The 20,687-nt window shown below is 40.5% G+C and overlaps 4 protein-coding genes across 4 annotated transcripts; 1 reads left to right on the top strand and 3 right to left on the bottom strand.

Moving 5' to 3' along the window:
* Positions 1-1,500: 1,500 nt before the first annotated feature.
* Positions 1,501-3,300, bottom strand: MELLADRAFT_76541 (uncharacterized protein; the record flags this gene model as incomplete). Its single annotated transcript, XM_007404367.1, has 3 exons — positions 1,501-1,918; positions 2,031-2,553; positions 2,643-3,300. The coding sequence occupies 3 exons, from the start codon at positions 2,984-2,986 to the stop codon at positions 1,577-1,579; spliced, it is 1,209 nt and encodes a 402-aa protein (XP_007404429.1).
* An 855-nt stretch (positions 3,301-4,155) lies between these two features.
* Positions 4,156-7,163, bottom strand: MELLADRAFT_115117 (uncharacterized protein; the record flags this gene model as incomplete). The annotated part of the gene is made up of 3 exons (XM_007404366.1): positions 4,156-5,312; positions 5,396-5,457; positions 5,535-7,163. The coding sequence occupies 3 exons, from the start codon at positions 6,632-6,634 to the stop codon at positions 4,777-4,779; spliced, it is 1,698 nt and encodes a 565-aa protein (XP_007404428.1).
* A 2,137-nt stretch (positions 7,164-9,300) lies between these two features.
* On the top strand, positions 9,301-10,862 carry MELLADRAFT_51496 (uncharacterized protein; the record flags this gene model as incomplete). The annotated part of the gene is made up of 7 exons (XM_007404572.1): positions 9,301-9,446; positions 9,524-9,710; positions 9,776-9,859; positions 9,928-10,064; positions 10,142-10,174; positions 10,280-10,350; positions 10,477-10,862. 7 exons carry the CDS (start codon positions 9,301-9,303, stop codon positions 10,860-10,862), a joined length of 1,044 nt encoding a protein of 347 aa, XP_007404634.1.
* A 5,669-nt stretch (positions 10,863-16,531) lies between these two features.
* MELLADRAFT_89251 (uncharacterized protein) lies at positions 16,532-18,435 on the bottom strand (the record flags this gene model as incomplete). The annotated part of the gene is made up of 5 exons (XM_007404365.1): positions 16,532-16,935; positions 17,016-17,316; positions 17,436-17,803; positions 17,871-17,950; positions 18,023-18,435. The coding sequence occupies 5 exons, from the start codon at positions 18,433-18,435 to the stop codon at positions 16,532-16,534; spliced, it is 1,566 nt and encodes a 521-aa protein (XP_007404427.1).
* Between the last annotated feature and the right edge of the window lie 2,252 nt (positions 18,436-20,687).

Below are 20,687 nucleotides of genomic sequence, written 5' to 3'. Positions count from 1 at the left end.
GACACCAGTTTACTCCGCTGTCCCCGACTGGTGTACTGGCTGGAGTAAACTGGTGTCGTATCTTGTCCGGCCTCACTTGTACACCATAGACTAACCCAGAAGGTAAAGTGTGTCAATGAAGTTGAGATGATTGGTATTGCATCATGTCTAAGTGGTTTCAAGCTTACCTCAGCAATTTGAAGATTGCTTGTTGAAAAAACTGCACATGGCACTTCACATGGTAGAGTACAAGTAGCAACAGAAAGTTCATTTCACCCTTGGGGCCAAACTTGTTACTATGTGGGTGTATCACATATGTGGTTGTGATGTTTGTGGCCACAAGATTGACATGGACTTTCTGCTTCTACTTGTACAGTTCACTCCAAGTGGTTAAGTAATCCTCAATGACCCACTTACTGTTGTCTATTCTGATGATATACCTCTCAATCTATCAACACCAATGATCAAAGTTGAAAGGAAAAAAACTTCATTCTAAGGATTTGGATTTGGTTTTGGGATTTTCTGTGCTTGAAAATAAAAGCTATGGCAAAAGCAGTATGGTACCAAGTCTGGGTATCAGTTGAACCCAATAGTTACAAATCCTGGTGTGGGGATGTGTACAATGTGATCCTGCCAGATCATGTCTGCCCTTCATACCCCATGCAACCAAGACATTTTCACACATGCAAGTTACTACATTGCAAATATTTTGTCTCAGAGGACACATCCTGACCAAACTTAGAAACAAATATTACAATGGAAAGGAACAATGTAGGTTCTATGTACATACTAACCAATCTTCTTCCAATCAAGTTTCATCAAATTGACCTTTATTAATCTTATTTCTCTACTTTCTTATTCCTCAAGTCTCCCTTGCCATTCTTACTACAGATGTATATACCCTTTAATCTGTATTTTCATCTAATTCTACTCTTTCATCTGTTTTGTATCTCTCTAATATCAAGCTCAAACCTTGATAAATTGTGTGATTATCCTTTCTCATTCTTATCTTTCACAAAATTTAATGTCTCTATCAAGATCTTGGTTTCTATTTTTGGTCACTCACAAAATGCCTTGAAATCTGATCAATTCAAAGTCCAACTTGATCTATCTGAAGTGTTTATAGTAACTGGCTCAAATCACAAGTTGACATTTGAATGAATGCTAGACCTCCCCTTGATTTGATTGCACATTGATATTGATTTGACAAACCAGCTACAACGCTTGGCACAAATCTCCATCAAAACCATGCCTCATACTCCTCAATATCAATAGGACAAGTCTCATGAGGAGGTACTAGATATCATACTTGTTTAGTTCTTTTAGTGTTTGAAGACAAAAGTAGGACTGTGCCCTGCCGTCACAATTCACACCAACCCACAAGGTTGGATCATGAGTTTTAGCAGAGAGAAATAGGTAGGGAATTGCAGAGGCAGGCTTCAGGAAACCTGAGAAAAACCAGGGCCACTGAGGAAGACACCCAGATAAAAGCCATGTACAGGATCCCACCAAGACCCAAGTACTCCAAGTATGATAAAAATATATATTCTTAAATGCAGATTATCAAGATCTCATGACATTTTAAGAATACAGACAATCATCCAGGGCCTGCCATTTGTTTTAATTTTTTATCTCTACCTCTTACTCTCCTATCATGAGCCAATTTATTACTACTATTCTTACCTCTTCCTCTTCCCCTACCTCTTCCACCATCTCCATCTCCACCTCCACCTCCACCCCCTCCTCTCCCTCTTCCACCGTTTCCTCTACCACCTCTGCCACCTCTGCCACCACCTCCTCTATTAGAAGTTTTCGCACCTTGATCTTGATCCTGATGTTGATGAGATGGTCCAGATTCTGTTTCGGTTGATTCATCATTTTGAAAAGATTGACTTTCACTCCTAAACGCATACCTACTTAGGATCTTATCCTTTTCAGGCTATTGCTCAAAACAAATTTTCATCAAAACATATTCAAGAAAATCTTTTCTTCTTCTGAGACATTCCACCCAAAAAAGGTGATGAATACAAGAAAAAAAAAGAATCACTCACATTACGCTCAAACATTATTCTCCAACTTTCTAATAAATCATCAGCTACAATCCCACCTTCTAATTTCTCCTTCAACCGATTCCTTGGCTGACTTCCACGTGATGATCGATTAAAGACTTCAGGATTCTCTAAATAAGCTTTGTATAAGATAGGTTGATTTGCTCGATGACTTAGGATATTTCCATTCGTGTTGGTCGTCAGTATAGGGCTTTCATTCTTGGATTGAATTGGAGCTTCTTCTTCCTCATCTGATTCATCTTCGACTCCTTCTCTTAATGCTCTTGATCCCACTTTTGTCGGTAAGAAAGCTTCATCATCATCAGAGAAGATATCAATCATAACCTGATTTTTTCCTCCTGGTTCATCTCCATCTGAATCGCCGAGAATTATCAAGGGGGCTCTTTGATCTGTTTCGTCCTCTTCTTCTTCATCTGATGTGACTGCTTCTGCTCTAGCTTTGATCTTGGCTCGAACTTCATCTGTCAAGTGTGATTTGTCATCCATGATCGAATTTTCATTCAATCTAAACAAATCCCGAAGAAACATTAGCATCAAATCTTCAAATTCTGGGCGAGTAGGATATTTTTGATTGTAGGAAAGAATTCAACGAACCTGTTCTTGCCTGTTCTTAACAAACTAGGATCAAGTTGATGATCATCAAATATATTCTTCCTTGACTCTAAGATCTCTGATAACTGATGATCTTCTTCAACTTGTAATTCATGAGGTCTACCAGAAAGGTGATCATCAATAAATCGAGCAGGACCTTCTATTTCATCTTGATATTCTATTCTACGCTCTACATCCAAGATAACCATCTCTCGATCGATTTCAGGTAAGACAGATAAGATTTGATCAATTATTTTCGAATACTCAGAATCCATTTCGATAGATACTTTTGATTTGTTTTGATGTTTTGAACATTTTGGATTCGTATTCTCAAGTATACTGATCATTTCGGTAAGTTTATTCACTCCTTCGGATGGAAGTCGAAGTGTATTAGAAAAAGATAAAATAAGATGATAAATACTAGGAACATGATCTAATAAATCATGTAAAAATCGATTGTATTGATTATTTTGAATAGAACTTTTTGCATTTGGATAACATAGGATTTCATAAAGTCGTTCAATTAAATAAAGAGGTTCAGAAGCCGGTGAAATTAAGCGTAATCTAATTAAGATATCTGATTCTAATAAATTAAAAACTATCAAGATTATATTGTATCTTGAAAAATCGGATAAAGTGGTTTTGCTTAGATTACTTCGAGGATTCGAATTGTATAGATTGATTAACTTTTTGAGAATCTGATCTGATCTTTGAGCAATTGATTTGATTAGAGGTGGTGAGGATTGACTGATGAGACATAAGGTAAGTAAGACGCGTTCAAGTGCATGATATTTTTCGATATTGGGTATGCTCTCTATCAAATCATCGACAAATCCATTCAATTCACGTTCCCAACCTCTATTATCATCATGATGAGCAGCAAAGCTCAAGACATGTTGAACAATGTCTTTGTTATGTTGAGTATAGAGTATGATAAAAGATGGCCATGAGATAGTTTGAAGTGGGATTCCTTGTTCAGTGAATCTTTTGATGATTATCAACGTTCTTTTTCGAAGTTCAGGATGTGATTGACTGAGACAAAGCTGAAGTGATGAGTGAATGCAAGAATGTAACTGCTGAGTTGGTACAGTTTGATCTTGATTCGATTTTGATGAGATCCAGAGCTTCTGGAATAGTTCTTTGAAACCAATTGGAGGGTTTGACATGAATTTGGTTTTGTTTTGTTTTGTTTTGAGTGGAGTGGAGTGGAGTTGATGGTGATGATGGCCAGGTGCTGCTTGATGGAATTGGAGAGTACTGGTAAAGTAGTGATGTCACAGCGCACACCCTGTCACACACTGTGGAACGATGTCACAATGCTTAACTCAGTCTCTGGCTATCACCGCACTGTCACAGTCTTGTATGATTCACTCAGTGTGAATTGGCATTTGGTACAGTCTCAAACTTCACTCAAGTCAACTTCTTTGTCATTTTGAAAATCACAAATCACAACTTCTTTATCAAAGATTTGATTCAACTAGTATCCATATCACTGTTGTTGAAACTTCAAAGATCTGATTTTTTAATGAAAATGATTTTTCAAGACAACCTTAAATATATAAATAAATGCCTTACAATTCATAAGCATGCTAAACTTTGATCAAATAATGAATAAAACAAAATCAACAATAAACAAAAGCAAATTCGTTTTGCCATCACAGCACTATGTCACTCCTGCAATCACGCTCTCTTGATATTGGTAGATCTAAGAGATAATGTTGATCAAAAGAAAGAAGAATCGAGAAACGATGAGTCAAATGAAAAAGGGTATTGATTAGAATAGATACATTGCTCTAAAGAGATTAAGATGTGTACAAAGGAGAGTAATGTACTTTTGATTTGTTTTGATTTACTAAGAGCTTATACTAAAAATGAGAGGTTATTAGTCGAGTATTGAAGATTTATAATATATATTGTCATAGACGAGTCTTGAGGAAGAATAGAAAAAAATTGGAATGCTTGCAGGGTGGAGGTTGCTAATTCAGAAGTTGATGATAGATTTGATGAAATGAAGGTGATCAAAGTATTGTGTAAGCCTAGTTCGGTCGTCCGCAAGACTTAAACGGAAAGATAAAGTGAGATCCAGATCTTGACTCTATGTATCCAGTTGGTCCTAGGATAATAAATAAAGACAACTTTAAGATGTCGAGTGGAGCGCAGTCAATCTACTTAGACTTCGAAACTTGGATTGAAAGCTTTTTCCACTCTTTCTACTCGCAGCATCGTCGTCTTCCTCCCTAGGTTTGAGGAAGATAGAGTTCTCCCAAACTGACATCATTGTTGGTCTAGGTGCCGAGCTCTTGTTAGTTTGAGATGATCGAATACTCAGATGAAGTGATTTAGCATCATGTGTGGTCACTAATTTCTCGGTGCGTTCTTTTTTCCTTTTGGCACTTTGGAGGCGTTGCGTCACAGGTCCAGATGAGGGAACATAGGCATTCGAGAATAAGACGTCGATGAGCTCGTCTGCAACTTGTAAAGTAGTCTCGTGCTGGTGTGATTTAAAAGGTCGCGCACGATGACCTGAAGAATGACTCGAACGTTCGCCCATATGATATGTAGATGGTGATATTTGAACTTTCTTTAGGGCGCCCGATGGGTTATGGTAGCTTGAATTGGATGACAGAATGGAAGAGTCGGGTGAGCCGGAGCTAGATTTGGCAATGCTATAAACTGTGGGAAGTTGGTACAAAACGTCAGGTTCAGGCTTCATCTTTACGACCCTAAGTATACTAAAGTAGAAGATAAGGACTGACCTGATTTAGCATCCTCATGTGGAGAATGTGCGTGATCCGAAATGGGCGATCCGGCAGCAGACCTACATCAGATCAACACCTTAATCAGCTAGATTGAACATCGGAATGAAGGATAAAGTTGAAAGGGGATATGTTGTACGTTTTATAAGATGTAGCCCCACTGAGGTAGTCCATCTGGATCTGTAGCTTCAAGCTAGCATTTGTCCTACACTCTTGCAGTAGAAATTTAGTTTTCTCAACTCTTCTCTTTTTCTGAGCTTCAAGCTCATGTTCGCCAATTATCACCTGCTCCTTAACATCCTGAGCCATAAAAGGTGTAAATCTACTCAAATCAATCGCGACTGTGCCGTGCCTGGAGACTTCTCTTCTTCCGTCTTCTCCAACATGCTCTTGCTTCACCACAATCGTCAATATACTAGGCTGGAGTCTACCTTCTTTTGTCACTGCGATCGAGACGGGACATCGAAAGGCTTGCCGGAAAACAGCCGAGTGATTCTTAACGTCAACATAGGGAGTTGAGCCAGATGACTCAGCTTTGCATGGCGCTTCGATCATTTGAGAGTTTGGGGTTGTAGGATTTGGGTTGTATCCTGGCCTAGGTGTCACCGAGTTGAGCTTGTAACCATCCTCTGATCCAAAAATCGAGTTGTTCAAGGTAGGAGTTGCGTCGGGAGTGATGATAGAAGGAGACCCAAATCTACTGTGAGCCGAGTCTTTGAAAGTATATGTAGTTCCTGGGGCATTACTACCTGGCATTTCGTGAGCACCCAAATCAGTCACGTATCCCGGTTGAGGATCATTAGATGGGTAGTGGCTGGGGAGATAAGTTGATTGGGTGAGAGAACGTCCCCGTCCCATGATGCTGGAGCGTGTGTTGGATAAGTCAGGCAGATTGGCTCCGGATGGACCAGCTTGGTAAGAATGATGAGCTGAACCCTCATCTTGCTGACTATTCTGAATGATACCAAAACTCGAATGATGGGGTTGGGAAGAGCGGAGTAAATTCTGAGGGAGATGAGACTCGTCGTCACTCATTGCCAAACGATGTGTAATGGTAGTGGCCACATGCTTGGCTTTCAATTGAGCTTCGAGGTGAACAGTAGTGATAGGGTGAGCGAATTTCCACTTGAGTTTGAATTTGCCATTTAGGAGAGGTACGTTCACTAGTTGGTCGACTGTAATAGTGCAATCGAAGTTCACCGTCCTATTGAGATTGAGAGCTCTCTGTAAGGCGTCCATTGGAAAACTTCACGTAAGACGAGCCAGGTAAAGTGAAGTGAAATCGAGCTGAATCTGCAAGCGATGGCGAATGATTGAAGTGTTGGTGCGATTCGTATCAAGTGAGAGGGGCGATTGAGAGACCAAAGAGTTGTGTATGTAGTGGGTTTTGTTCGGTGCGGCTGTTGACCAGGTTCGATAAAAGTGGCAAGGAAGGTTTTTGAAAACTTTAACTTGCGAAGTGTGTGTGTTATGTATTGTTGTACAGTCGAGGAACTGTTCACAGGTCAGGAAGAATTGGAAAAGCACTTGGGAAAAGCACTTGACCCGTTGAGTTAGTCGATTGCTAACGAGAATACTGACCCCTGGTGACGATAGAACCAGTGTAACTCAATCTGAGCCAGGCAAAGAGAGATATACAATCCTACAAAAACTACCGAGGAAGAAAATTAAAGAGACGTCGATCAAAGACGGAAGTTGGATCCTGAAGGTACACAATCGATGTAGGAACAATCAGTCAAGAGTATTTATATGTATGACTAACAATCACTATCAACGCGTCTTGGGTAGAACTACATAGGATTAGGATAGGAGAGATAGGAGAAAGGTCAAACCGTCAATGGTCATTGTCAAATTGATCAAGATGAGTACCAATTCATAATTTGAAAGGTTGATATTTGAAATTAAGGTGTGAACCAAGGCCCAAGACACCGAGTGTGATTTAATCCAAGAAAGTCTTGTAATTTACATAATTTCCTTTGTGTTTTTCTTTCTTTTGCTTTTGAGAAGTTTCAACTCTTTCCCTTCTAAAGTCGGCTGTGAAGCTACAACTCGAATGAGCTTCAGTTTGCGCTTCCAAAAATTTGTATCTCAATGAACCAGCTAATATAACCTATCAAACCCTGGCACAATAAAAACAACTCGTTCAGGTTATGTATCATAAGGCTTTGAGTCAACTCTTCAAGACCTGATGAGTCACTCGTGACTGACAGTGATACTCACCACCATATCCGTATTGCAGAAATCTGTAAAAAGTTTACCTTTCAAACATGCCTATGGATTTGTTGTGCACAGCCTTGAACATACAACTACAGAGACAATCTCTACCCACAACTTCAATAAAGCCATAGTTACCTTTCTGATTTGTGATTGGCATCGGAAAATTGTTCAAGTTGATGCTGCCGCTTGGACCCTCACCCCGTGAAAAGCGCCCCAGGAGCAGATGTGAAGATTGAGGCCCCTTGGATACTTTTTTTTTTCATGATTTCAATACTGCAACATCAAGTAACAATTTCAAACAGCCAGTTTTTTTCTTGTTGCTTTTTGGACGTCATTCACAGTCTGATTGAGGAATTTTAGGACCTCAACGATGGGCAGACATACCCCAATCCGAGATCTTGTCAAACTTTGTAATTATGCTCAATATCTTCTTTAAGAGGAGCAGCGAGATTTTACATCTTGATTCTCTTGTATCAAAACTATGCATAAGGAGACCCAACAAAATGACCTTGTCTGCACCACGAAGTTTGAGTAACCGAGAATAGGGGCCCACCCGGACGTCATTTAAGAGGATGCAGGCATGGTATCCGAGCTCATCAGCGAGTGCAAATTCAATTGGCTGGGACAGGCCCGGGCATTTGAGCTTTGAGGTTCAACGGAGGACGTCCGCTCAAGTCGGTTGTCCTGCAAGAAGCATTGACCATATTTTGGCCATCCGAGTGTCCTTGTGGTGATATACGCAGATCAGGTCCATGCATTCCCAAAAGGGCTCAGTGCGCAGCAGGAAACCCTAGAGACATCACATTCTGAATATGCTCTAGCCTCTCACTGATCGTCTGCGGTCTGCCTATGAAGGCATAATTCTATAAGTCCCCTCTTTCAGTGAGATCTGCATTATCAACTCGTGCCCTAATATTTTCAATTGGATAGGGATGATGGCTTGGCCTGCCAGGGAAGGACAGCTCCATGAGTCATGACAATATCGCTTTGAACATATTTTTCCGTCAAATTTCTCGACTTTTGTGGGGGAAGTGCGCAAGCTTTTTAAAATTGACTGATGCGGAGCTGTCAGAAGGGGGCTGTCCCTGACTCTCGGGAGAGATGCTTTGAGAGTGAATCGGAGGCTATCGGAGGTAATGCAGCCGATGTGTCAAGGTTCGAGCTTCATCTTCCTGCTCAGCACCGGGTAGGAAGGACTCCTACCGGCCCTTCGGCCAGACAAATTTGAACATTTTGCACAGCCACATAGATCTCAAAAAAATAAACGTTCTTCGAGATATTTGATGTCGCCGAGTGTTTTCACCCTTCACAAGCACGGTCGGTGCGGACGGAGTTAAAGAATGCTCGCACAAAGCTATAGAGCCATTAAGAGCCATTGGCACTCGGAGGAATACTACGAGGCTAGCTAAGGTAAGTTTCTGTTCGTGCCAAGTGATTGTGGAGCAGGCTGCAAAGATAGTCTCACCGAGTGTATGTATGTTACGGGATTTGAACCTCCGAGAACATGAAGTTGATCACATACGATGATAGAACTCCGCGCGGTACAATATGTTATAAAGCAGATGATTTCTTCAGCTTCTTTGTCCTTGTGATCTACATCAAAAACCTCATCATCTCAGCAGACCTCAGTGCTTCACACTACATAACCGCAAATTAATCAGTAATAATCATAATAATAATTTATTATCATGTCTGAACACAATGAACTCCGTCGATCTGTCTCCAGCGGGAGCGTCTACGATGATCAACTACCCAGTTTGCTCTTCGCAGCCCCATTTCCTCGACCGGTAAACCAGGATGCTGTGCGGGACTCCAGCCCTCCATTGTTACTTTTGTGTGTTTCAATGTACCTTCCACGGCAAAGTGGCGATAGTTGAAACTGATCATTGTTTGTCCCTGACATTCATCTAGTACGTTCCCTCGATCGGTATACGAGAAACCACCGATTGATCCATCAACAGGAAAGCCAGGCAAGGAGAAATTTGTTAAGAAGGCCGAGCGAGTTTGGCAACAAGAAGTCAAGGAAGGATATGAGATCAAGAGAGGGGAGCACGCAGAGGCGGGTTTCTGGAAGAGATTCAAAGGGGGTGCTGCTAGGGTGGGTCCTTTATCACTTTATGGGATCAACCTCAGCTTGGACTCATTCTTTTTTAATTACCATAGGTTGGTGACGGCGCACTCAAGTATATGGCCGATAATACGATGGAGACTTTGGGACGCTTGCCACCCAAACACAAACTTGGAACAGTTGAGTAACCCGTTAGTCACTAAATCAAAAGAAAATCGCATGTTAAAATCCAGTGGTTTAAAAACAGCTGAACGTAGTATATCCCGCCGCGAAAGATTCTTCACCCGCCTTGAATATACCCGGATATAATGAATTTGAGATGAAGGAAGCCTTTATAAAGATGCTCAAGACGGCCAAGACTCAAGCTACCAGAAAATCACTCATGTAGGTCAAACTTCATAAATATTATAGTACAAGCCAATGTTTACTGATCAGCTCCGATTGTACTTTGATCTTTCTAGCTCCGGTTGTTTGCTGCCAGTGACCTTCTTCATGTAAGAATATTCACATGCCCTTTCCAAGATTCGAATCATTCACTTATACCGAATTCTTGCTAATTCTTTCTGCTCTCTTTCGTCAAACTACACTACTTTGTTCAGTGATTTCTTTACCTTCATTCCAATGCCTCTTTTTGAGGTCAACATAGCGTATTTCGGCTTGCAAGCAAATGGTAAGGGCCTCTTTTTTCTAACCCTCACATTGCTTCAATTTCAAAATCTCGGATACATACCCTCTATCTACGCTCTCTAATATTCTATCCTCTCCTGTGCATCTCGACTTATTTGTCACCTTTCAGGAGCTCGAAAAGTGATGGCTTTGACTAGTGCAGAAAGCCAAGCTAAGAAAGGGAGTCAATCTGGAGAAGAAAAGAATGTTCCATCAACTAATGAACCGGTCTTCACGTTTGGACAAGCTGAACCTTTCACATTCACGAATATCCTGGAGTATCTTTATTTCCAATGCTCAAAGCTAGACAAGGAAAAGTTCCCACCGGTACTTGAATCAGCTCCAGAGGATTGGACTTTGGATACGAATGATGTTGAAGGCATCATAGCTGAATTTGAAGAATCTTTACCAGAAGAAGTCACAAAGCGACACTTACTCAATGCTGAAAGAGTAGCTGAAGATATTAGTCGAACTTTAACCAAAGCAGCTAAGGCATATGTCAAGTCACTCAAATGAACCCCAAGAGTTTATGAATCTTCACCTTGTCTTTAATAACGATTTTTCTGGTCTGATTTTCGTATAAATATCGTTTGTTTGTATATAACAACTGACATTACATGACCTAGTCATTCTGACATGGTTTTTAAAGCACATTTTCCCTTCCCATCTCCCCTTACGCTTTGTTTCTCGACAATCTAAAGTAGCTTACTATCATGTTTTATATTGCGCTTTTCTCAATCTTACCTCTTGGTCATTTTCCTGTCTGATTTCCTTATCATCCTTTCATATGTAAGAACGATGTTTTTTCATACCATTTTTGCAATTTCGAAATTCTTATTTCAACCATCTCTTTTTGAGGAATGAGATATACATCGGTTGTTATAGTCGGATAGGAAGTCTTGAGTGACGACTATCTGAGTTGATATAGTCTTAGACTAAATCGTAAGCGACCTGGGTTCTGGAAAATATCACCTTGATTCACGATTTGGATTGCGTACCAATTCCAATTTGCAAAAGTTTGAGAACAAAAGGTTAGAGTAGGAACGCTGTGATGGAACAGTGTGTGTTGAATTCATGTTTTATCACGTACACTAGCAACCATCCCACTCATCCAGATTGACAAACACTTGTTCTTTTGTTCTTTCCCGTTTGAGCCTCGTATCCACTCTTCCCAATGTGGTGAATGATACTCACAACTACCACTGTTTGCTTGACCTATGTCTAGAAAGATTCTGCACTATATAAAGAGCTCATGTTTGTGTGCTTCAGTTCACTCAAAATATCTTTCTCTTTTGTTTGTGCCACCTTATGACAGGTGCTTCACTCTTTATTCACTTATTAGTGAAGTCTAGCCATAGTGCTCTCCTATCATTGTTACGTGATTCTTTACCAGACACCTGCTGTTCCCTATTTTATCATGACACAGTTTATGAGCGCATACGGCTCCTTGCTGTGCGTGGATGTTATCTTGAATGATCCTTGCTCAAATATTGTAACCACATCTTTCGGATTGCTGCAAAATGTTTTACATCCTTTTCAAGCTTTGCAAGATTGCAGACTTTACATATAACATGTTTGTAAAAGTCCTCAATCCCATATTTTTTGGGTCATGTCTAGCATTTTAGGCCCCATTTGGGAGCGGTTATTTTACTGTGGTATTTTTGTAATTGCATCAAAAGTGCAGTGGTATGGTTTTGCCACATTTGGTACCTTTTGCTGCAGTATTAGGGGGTTTCAAGTCAAAAAGTGTATTTTGCAGTACAACAAGTTGTCCAAGACCGTAAAATTTCGCGTAAAATTTAAAAATCCAGGACACCTTTTTAGGTGTCCCAAACCATGCTGTGACCCGGCCCTGGGGCTCTGGCCGGCCCTGGGTATACCCGATGGCTATCAAAAATTGGGCAAGGCACACCCTGAATCTTGAGACTTGGAGTCGAGGCTCGGCAGGGCCAGGCTCATTTTAAGAGGAGGCAGAGAGGGGATAAACAATTCTTTATTTCCAAATCACGTGTATGAGACCATATATAAGGGCTATAAGGGCTAACTTGGGTGTTGAAACAACTATGAGAGCCTATTTGTAAAAGAAGAAAACAACCGCTAAGCAAACAAAACGTTTATGTCCAAACTTCACGGGTCTGAGAGCCTATACAAGAGCTATAAGGTTGAACTGGTGAAGTGAAAAGGATAGGGAAGGGATAGGATAACAACTTTTTTAAAGGGATAACAATCTTTTTGATCAAATTGGCATGTCTGAAATAAGATATAAGACCTATGAGTTAGAAACACAAAGAACCAAGATTACAAATAAAACAAAGTGCTTACTTATTTTAACAATACTTTGTTCCGGCTCTTGAGACACACTTGAGCCTTGAGATTGGCAGGAGTGAATGATGCACAATGGTTGCTCATGACACTCAAAGCGTTTGAAAACAAGCTCTCAGATGGAGAGCTGGAAGCAGGAACCGCAAGCATTGCAAGCACCATGTGGGTTAAGTTGGGCCAGTGACATTGGTAGCTTTTCCAGTAGTGGAGAGGATCACAAAACTCATCTTCTTGAGGTGTGGTCAAGTATTCTTTGACCTCGTGTTCAATCGGAACACGCTTGCAACGCTTAATAAAATGATTAGGTCGATCAGGATCAAGATTGTCTTGAGGTTCAACAAACTCGATATTGGAGTCAGGAGCCGGTACAAAGTGTCTGGCCTTGTTAGTAAAGTAGTCAACCAAGTATTCATGTGTCCAACCAAGAGACTGCATAGTTTGGGCTTTGACAGTGGTCACCTTGAGACGAGGATCAAGGATGGAAGAACAGATGTAGACTGCCTTATTTTGGGCAGCGTGTTGATATTGGATGATTTTCTTCATCATCGGCATAATAGCAACTTTCAATTCCTGGGAATGAGAGTCGTTCCAGGCCTAAATGGTTCATATGACACAAATCAGTAAGCTGGTATTTGGAAAAAAAAGATAAACACAAAACAGTAGAGAGGATAGAAAAAACTTACCCCTTCAAATCAATTCACTAGCCATTGGTAGTCTGGCATGACACGAGAAAAAGTAGGGTATTGATGACCTTCAATATTTATAGTGACATGATCTGAAGGCGCTAAGAAATGAACAATTGATTCCACCAACTCCCACTCGTCATTGCTGAGTTTGTAAGCTTCAAGAGATGGGTCACAATTGAATTGATACTCTAATACCACTCTAAGCTCAGAGAATTGTTTGAGTGAAGCATGAGTTGAGGACCACCGGGTTGAAACTTTGTGGACTAGACCGACTTTGTGTTTTAACATTGTACAGCCCTTGATAGCGTTGTTGAGGGCGGACTTAAGTTGACTGCTGTGCTTGATTTTCTTGTGAAAAGATTGGATTTGGGTCAGAATGTTGGATTTATTTGTGCTTCAAATGTCTTACTACATATTTAATGTATTTCTCATAAATGTATTTCTGATCTTGTCCATTTTTGTTGTTCTCAATTATGACTACATTACATCATATAGCCCAATTAGGAACATTACGTCAATGGTGTTGTGACGTCATTCATTATAATTTCATTTTTGTATTTTCTTTATAACCTGATGTTGAACACCAGTCTGATGTTTTCTTTTCTCATCTGACTGTTTCTTTACAAAATCTTATCATAAGATTTTCGTGTCTGTTTCTTCTTCATCTTATACTAAGATTTTGTTTTTGTGTTTGGATTCAGGTAATAAAGAATTTGATCTGACTGTTTCTTTACAAAATCTTATTATACGATTTTCGTGTCCGTTTCTTCTTCATCTTATACTAAGATTTTGTTTTTGTGTTTGGATTCAGTCCAACACAGAACACTTCCTATCTCAGTATGAGATGTTACCTCAATGAACAAGGGAATCAAAGGTTGTGGGATGCTGGGATCAAGTGCGTTGATTGGAGCAGGAGCAGTCTTTAGATCAAATACTGCCATTCCTGCCTTTGCTACAAGGTTAATGACATGGGCCACACATCCATGGAGATGTTGGGAAGAATCAAAATGAGGGATCATTGTCAAAAGGCATTGGCCCATTGTAGTGTTGTTTGACGCGTTATCAGCCGTGACACAATAAAGCCGTTCAGTGATGTAAAACTGATCAAGAATATGCTTTAGAAGGGTAGCGAGGTTAGAGCCAGTATGAGGGCCTTTCATTACCCTCAAAGCTAGAGTGATTCCGTGAATGTTGAAGTCGTCTTCGGAAATCCAGTGTGCAGTCACGCCTAGCATTGTGGTATTGGAAGGTGAAGTCCATCCATCGCAGGTTATGCTGATGTGTTTGACGGAAGAAAGAATGCTGACAATGGCGTTACGAGTTGAGCAATAGGATTCCAGAATGCCATCAGAGATACAAGTACACTTCGATAATAATGGGAGGGCTTGTGGGTTGACCATTGTGATGAGCTCGCGGAAATTGACAGCATCCACTAAGGTGATTGGAATCTCTCGGTTGACTACTAATTGAACTAGAAGATCCTTCAGATTTGCTCTGTTGAGTTTTCAGACCTATGTTTCAAAAAGATTAACAAATACCAATGTTTAATTAGTCAATGTCAACCATTAAACTTTGATTGATGAAAATGAAACAGCACTTACCTTTGAATCTTTGCGTCAACAAAAAATGCAGCCATAGTATGTTGCTTGGTTGCAACTGGTGGTTCAATATGGTGACATCTGGATAAATGGCGTATCATAGATTTAGTGCTGGCGTGTTTGTCCAAAGCAAGGGGTTTGTTGCATATTGCAGCTGGTGTTTTGGGGTCTTTGACAGCGGAAGAGTTCACCTGTGCGCCTCAGATCCTTCGGCACTTAGTCGACCATACAGATGTACTGTACGGTCGGCTACGAGCCCCAATGGTATACGCAGACGTCTGCAGACTCAGCAGATGTCCCACTTCTAGCACTCCTAGAAGAAAACCGCTCTAGTATCCTCTATTTCAGCTAAAAACAGTACATTTCCTCAAGTTTTGTGCCTTTAACGCTGCAGGATGACTAATGCCGTTTACATCATCTTTCAACGGTCTGAAAGTACATGGTGCAGACAGATCTGCATCTGTATAGTTGAATTACAGACACATCTTACACTACACCGACACAACTACACAGATCTGTCCGCATCGCTCCAGACAGATCTGGCCCTCTCAGCCTGCCAAGTCAAAGAACGCAGACAGATCTGCGTCTTTATACAGACGGATCTGGCACTCTAAGAAACAACCAGATGGATCTGGATCATGTATCTCCATAGCCAGACACATCTGTGTAGTCAGATGGTTCCGGCTCTAATCACCGTTCCCCCTAGATATGATTACGAATCTTCAAACCACAACCCGGCATGAACTTTCAAAGATTTGGAAATCTTTGATGTTAGTCGAATCGAGTCTTTGGGTACATACTTGATCTTACTTCCTCAATGATATACATATTGACCTGTGTCGTCCTTCACAATTACTAAACAGAAGTTTGATACACTTTGAGATCCTACAAGATCTATCTGATCTCATCGAGCTTTTCTCCAGGTTGACTAATGACTCGAAAATGCTGATTCAAACCATTAGTACCCTGATGCGATTTGTCAACTTGAGCACAGTAAATTTTCACAACACTAAACACAACCAGGTGAGATGTGGTCATTCGGAGGATTGAGCCCAAATACACACTTCCAAAAGGCTTGCAAACTTACAAAAGTCAAAGTCTGATGTGATCTCATCTCAGAAAACGAGCACGTGTGTCTCGGTTGAAGTTGAATAGATGTGATCAATACAATTCACACAACTGATTAAACTCCTATGTATAACTTTCAAGATCATGACACGCTACATTTTGCAGATTTTTCAACATCAAAAGCAAAAGACATTGCTTTGGTTAGTGAGTTGAAGTGGTAATTAACCTTACTCAGATCTCACTGCATAGGATCCTCGCGGTGTCATTATAATCCGTGTTCATCACAAGGATCAATTCTCACAAATACATATCAGATGAGTGTGCTTGCAACAACTCGGAAGCTAAAATACTATCATGTATTTCACAAAATACAACGTTGAACTAATTGATCTTATGTTAGATAATTGTCAAGAAATCTTCAGTTGACAAGATACAGTAAAGTAGACTGTCTTGTGTCATAGAATTTGAAGCGATTTAATTTGATATAGATAAACTGATTTAGAGTCCCCATTTAAGACATCCCACAACCTGCATTCCCATTAGTAGACGAGTTTGTAGATTCATTGTTGCCACCAGCTGAGTTATTACCAGTGTTAACTTCATTGTTACCGCCAGCTGAGTTATTACCATTGTTAGACGAGTCTGTAGATTCAGTGTTATCACCAGGGTTAGACGGTACAGGAGTTGCTTGTGGGACCTGCTTCACAATCTTGAACTTCCCATTGGTGAAGTCTTCAATCCAATGGCGTCGACCCAAAGTCTTCATCCCATCAAAGCCACGTATGAATTCGTCGTCGGTCATTGCTGAATCGGGACTACGCTCAAAGTTGACATTGATCTTGTTCTTCTTGAATGCGGCCACCGGATCAGGGCCTCGAGGAATTCCGTTTGGTGGCGCATGACCCAGCGCGTTCACTTCCCAAGGAAGCAGTTGTATCATATCAGTCAATAGGCTGTTCAGAATAGAGATAAAATGAGAAAAAACGACTGCTCACCTATGTTTAGAGAGATCAGCTCTGTGAGCTGAGCCTTCTCAAGATCACACTTGTTTACGCGGCGTCGCTTTTGGACATCTGACTCAGCGTCCTCTTCAGCAGCCGCGGCGTCCACGTCCTCGATAGTGTCCAACTTCGATTGAGAGTAGATTGGGAATATTGCCTGGAAGTTGTGACGCCGCTTCAACCACTTACTAATCTCAGGCCGAGTAGTTGCCTCTTCACACCAGCCAGGACCAAGAGTTTTGCTGGAGGCGATGATGTAAAAATCGAAGTTTGTTAAGATGGCCTCCTGGTTTAGCTACATAATACAAGCAGCAAGGGGTGAAACAAAGCGAATGAAGTCAGAATGTATTATATTCTGACGCAATATCTTTGAATATCAAGGAGGATGAGACAACGAGAAAGGGAACTACGGACCTGATGTGCTCTTTTTTTGAAAGCTTGTAACGATCGTTGCTCCATTTGGCCAGCCGAAGGAGCTTTGTTATGCTCGCGGTCTTTGGCCACCTTGGTTGTGTCAACAAGATCATCATAAAGTGGTCGGAAACGTTGTTCTTCTTCTTCGGTAAGCTTGGGCACCTCAGGTATGAGTACTTCGAAATCGCCAGAGGTCTGATGATCAGCAACTCGGATTGCCGAATAATCCGGATAGCCTCCTAAAGCAAAGAAGATTCGGGACGAGAAGACCAGATTCTCATCGTCAGTTAAAGCTTCGTATGCCCGACGATTGGCTGAGTTCCTTCTGCTCAGAATTTCACTAGCATTGGGATCGTTTCGTGCAGGCACTATAGGACACATAAGAAGTGTCAGTGTGATAAGAGTAATTAGGAGGATAAATGAAAATATACATACTTGCTATAGTGTTGGCAGCTTTGGCAAAGGAAAGGAAACGAAGCCACGGATTTCCCTCCCGACTGCCATTAAGAATTCCACTAGACCATGGTAAAGGTTGTCAATAAAAAGTTGTTTAGAGATAAGTAATTTAAAGAAATCAAATTACTTACACCTTGCGTTTCAAAGTGTCAACACTAACTTCACCAACCATGGCAAGCATGTTGATGCTATGAATAAAAGCCGTGTAAAGGGCGGTTGCCTCGGCAACAATCAGGGGACTCGGTTTACTGTTGTTAATGGGGGATTGCCTGGCGAGTTGTTCCTCAATGCGCGGTAAAGGCCAGAATTGCTTCTGTAGATTGTAGTTGTGAACGGTGACTTTGTGAAGTTCAAGCTCGGCAGTGGCTGGTTGGGGATCAATTGTGCGAGTAGGCTGGGTAAGAGGTGGAGATGGTGGTCGAATATCATCAGGGCGAGGTTGCGAGTTGACACGGTGACGTTTGGTTTGATTGGTTTTCTTAGGTCGATTGTTGAATTCCGCTTGCACTTGAGCTTGAGCTTGGCCTCTGGTGGTCCGACGCATGGCAAATGGGGGATTAGTGAAAAGGCTATATGATATGAATTAGGGATGTGGATATGAAGCTAAGAACAATGTAGAAAGAAGATGTGTCTGGCCTGAGGGGTAAGTCCGATGACTATGGCCATTGGACCAGACGGATTTTACTGCGCAGCCAGATACAGACCTATCTGCTTCTCCGACATTTGGACCTATAGAGTGAGTCTGGTTCTGTATCTGAAATCCATCTGGGTTTGTTTCAAGAACATTGAATCCCACCATGTATATGCTGAGCCTAGTGTAGTGGGTTGTGCGAGCAGTGGAGCATGGTGTTGGTCTGATGGTGCTGCAGGTGCTTTGTGTTCAAATCCCCTCGGAGACATTTTTGAACAACTGTTAGTTTCTAGCCAACTTGATTGGTTTTTTTTGTTTCATGTTGAGATAAATTTGCAATAGATAATATATGTGAGTATATTGCTCACAAATTTCACAATTTATCATATGATCCTATTGCAGTACCCAATGCTCATGAGAGCAAATCTTTCCATTGTCTTTGAAGCAACCAAAAAAGTCAATTAGTCAGGTATGTGATTTTACGGAGTGCTTATGAAACTTTGTTTGGCAGTTTTTTCATGAACAAGCGGTGGGATTTTTATTCCTATAGGGTGATAGTGAACCTATTATATGTCTTTACACCAGAATATTTCTCATAGTTGGACCTAGGATCCAATGGAGTGAGCAATTCCATCAAATAGTACAGTTTGTAATTTTACGGAGTGCATATGAAACTATGGCAGTTTTTGACATACACTAGAAGTTGAACCAGATTTTCAATTCTGTAAAGTGGTAGTAAGAACTATTGTATTGTATTACAACAAATCATATCTTAAATTTGTACTTCAGGGCAAATCAAATGATAAAAATCAACAAATAGTACTGTATCTGATGTTACGGAGTGCTTATAAAACATTTGCAGTTTTTGACATCAACTGAAAGTTGAACCTGTTTTATATTTCTATATAAATATTTTAGGAACTATTGGATCACATTGCATCAAATGGTAGCTTACAGTGGCACTTTGGGGCCACTTAAGTGGAACAAAATCAACAAATAGTACTGTGTGTGTTTTTACGGAGTGCTTATGAAACTTTGGCATTTCTCGACATAAAATGACAACTTAACATGTTTTATATTTCTATAACATTGTAGGAGAAACTATTTTATTGCATTACAACAAATGTTATCTTACAGTAATACTTAGGGACTATAGGAGTGATAAATGGCACGTTTAGGGAGAGGCGGAGCTCCAATGAAACTTGGTCAATTTTCAAGATGAATCAAAATTTGAACTGGAATCATCTTTGGATAGCATGGTGCTAAAAAGTGATCAGGAGTTTGAATCTTCTTTTTTCATAAGTTTTTTTTTGGTGCAGGTGACACAGCATATCATATACTTGGTATGGTGTTAATTCAGTATTTCACCATTGGGAATTACCTTGACTCTGATCTTGGCTATATATGACAAGGTTGACAAAGCTTTTTTTGGAAGGTGTGCTCTTTGTGTGTTCAAAATTAAAAGCCATTCAGTCATTGGGACACACAGTCAGCAAGTAATGGTTTGTAACAATTGCTTGATTTCCTATCAAAACATGCAAGCTCAAGTTTGGAGAGATATGAATGACTTTTCCAATTAATTGTTATTCATTATTTCCAATTAATCAACCCTCAATACCCATGTGATTGAGGCAGCTAAGCAAATTGATGAACACAGATTCAGGTTTTCGAAGTACGGGTATTGGGACCCTTACTTTGAATGTAAAGGACATTACACATATTTGAGCCTAAGGAAAGCACACATATCATTAGCTATTCAGCGCGTATAGCAATTATACCAAGCTGAGCATATCTTCTGCTGACTGTTATTAACGGAACATTTGATTTTCTTCGTGCAATGCATGAACAGTTTGATTGAAATAGATGAGATAGCATTGTGGGTTGCTTTGAACCCACAATGTGACACCTATTGAAGTGCTGAAATAGATGAGATAGCATTGTGGGTTCAAAGCAACCCACAATGTGACACCTATTGAAGTGCTGATAGTGCAAAGTGACAGATTGATCAGACAAACTACTCTAATGAAGTTCATATATAAAACAAAATGAAAATGAAATGAACAACTTAAGAAGTGTCCCCCAAATTGATAGAAGAAGGATGTCCCCCCCCTACGGACAGTGGAAAATTTGCCCCTTTTTTGAATCTTCAAACCACCATCTACACA

This window comes from Melampsora larici-populina (assembly GCF_000204055.1).
Source record: "Melampsora larici-populina 98AG31 unplaced genomic scaffold MELLAscaffold_2, whole genome shotgun sequence".
NCBI classification, from domain to species: Eukaryota; Fungi; Basidiomycota; class Pucciniomycetes; order Pucciniales; family Melampsoraceae; genus Melampsora; species Melampsora laricis-populina.
Note: the sequence above shows the minus strand (reverse complement) of the source record. Positions and strands in the feature narration are given on the sequence as shown.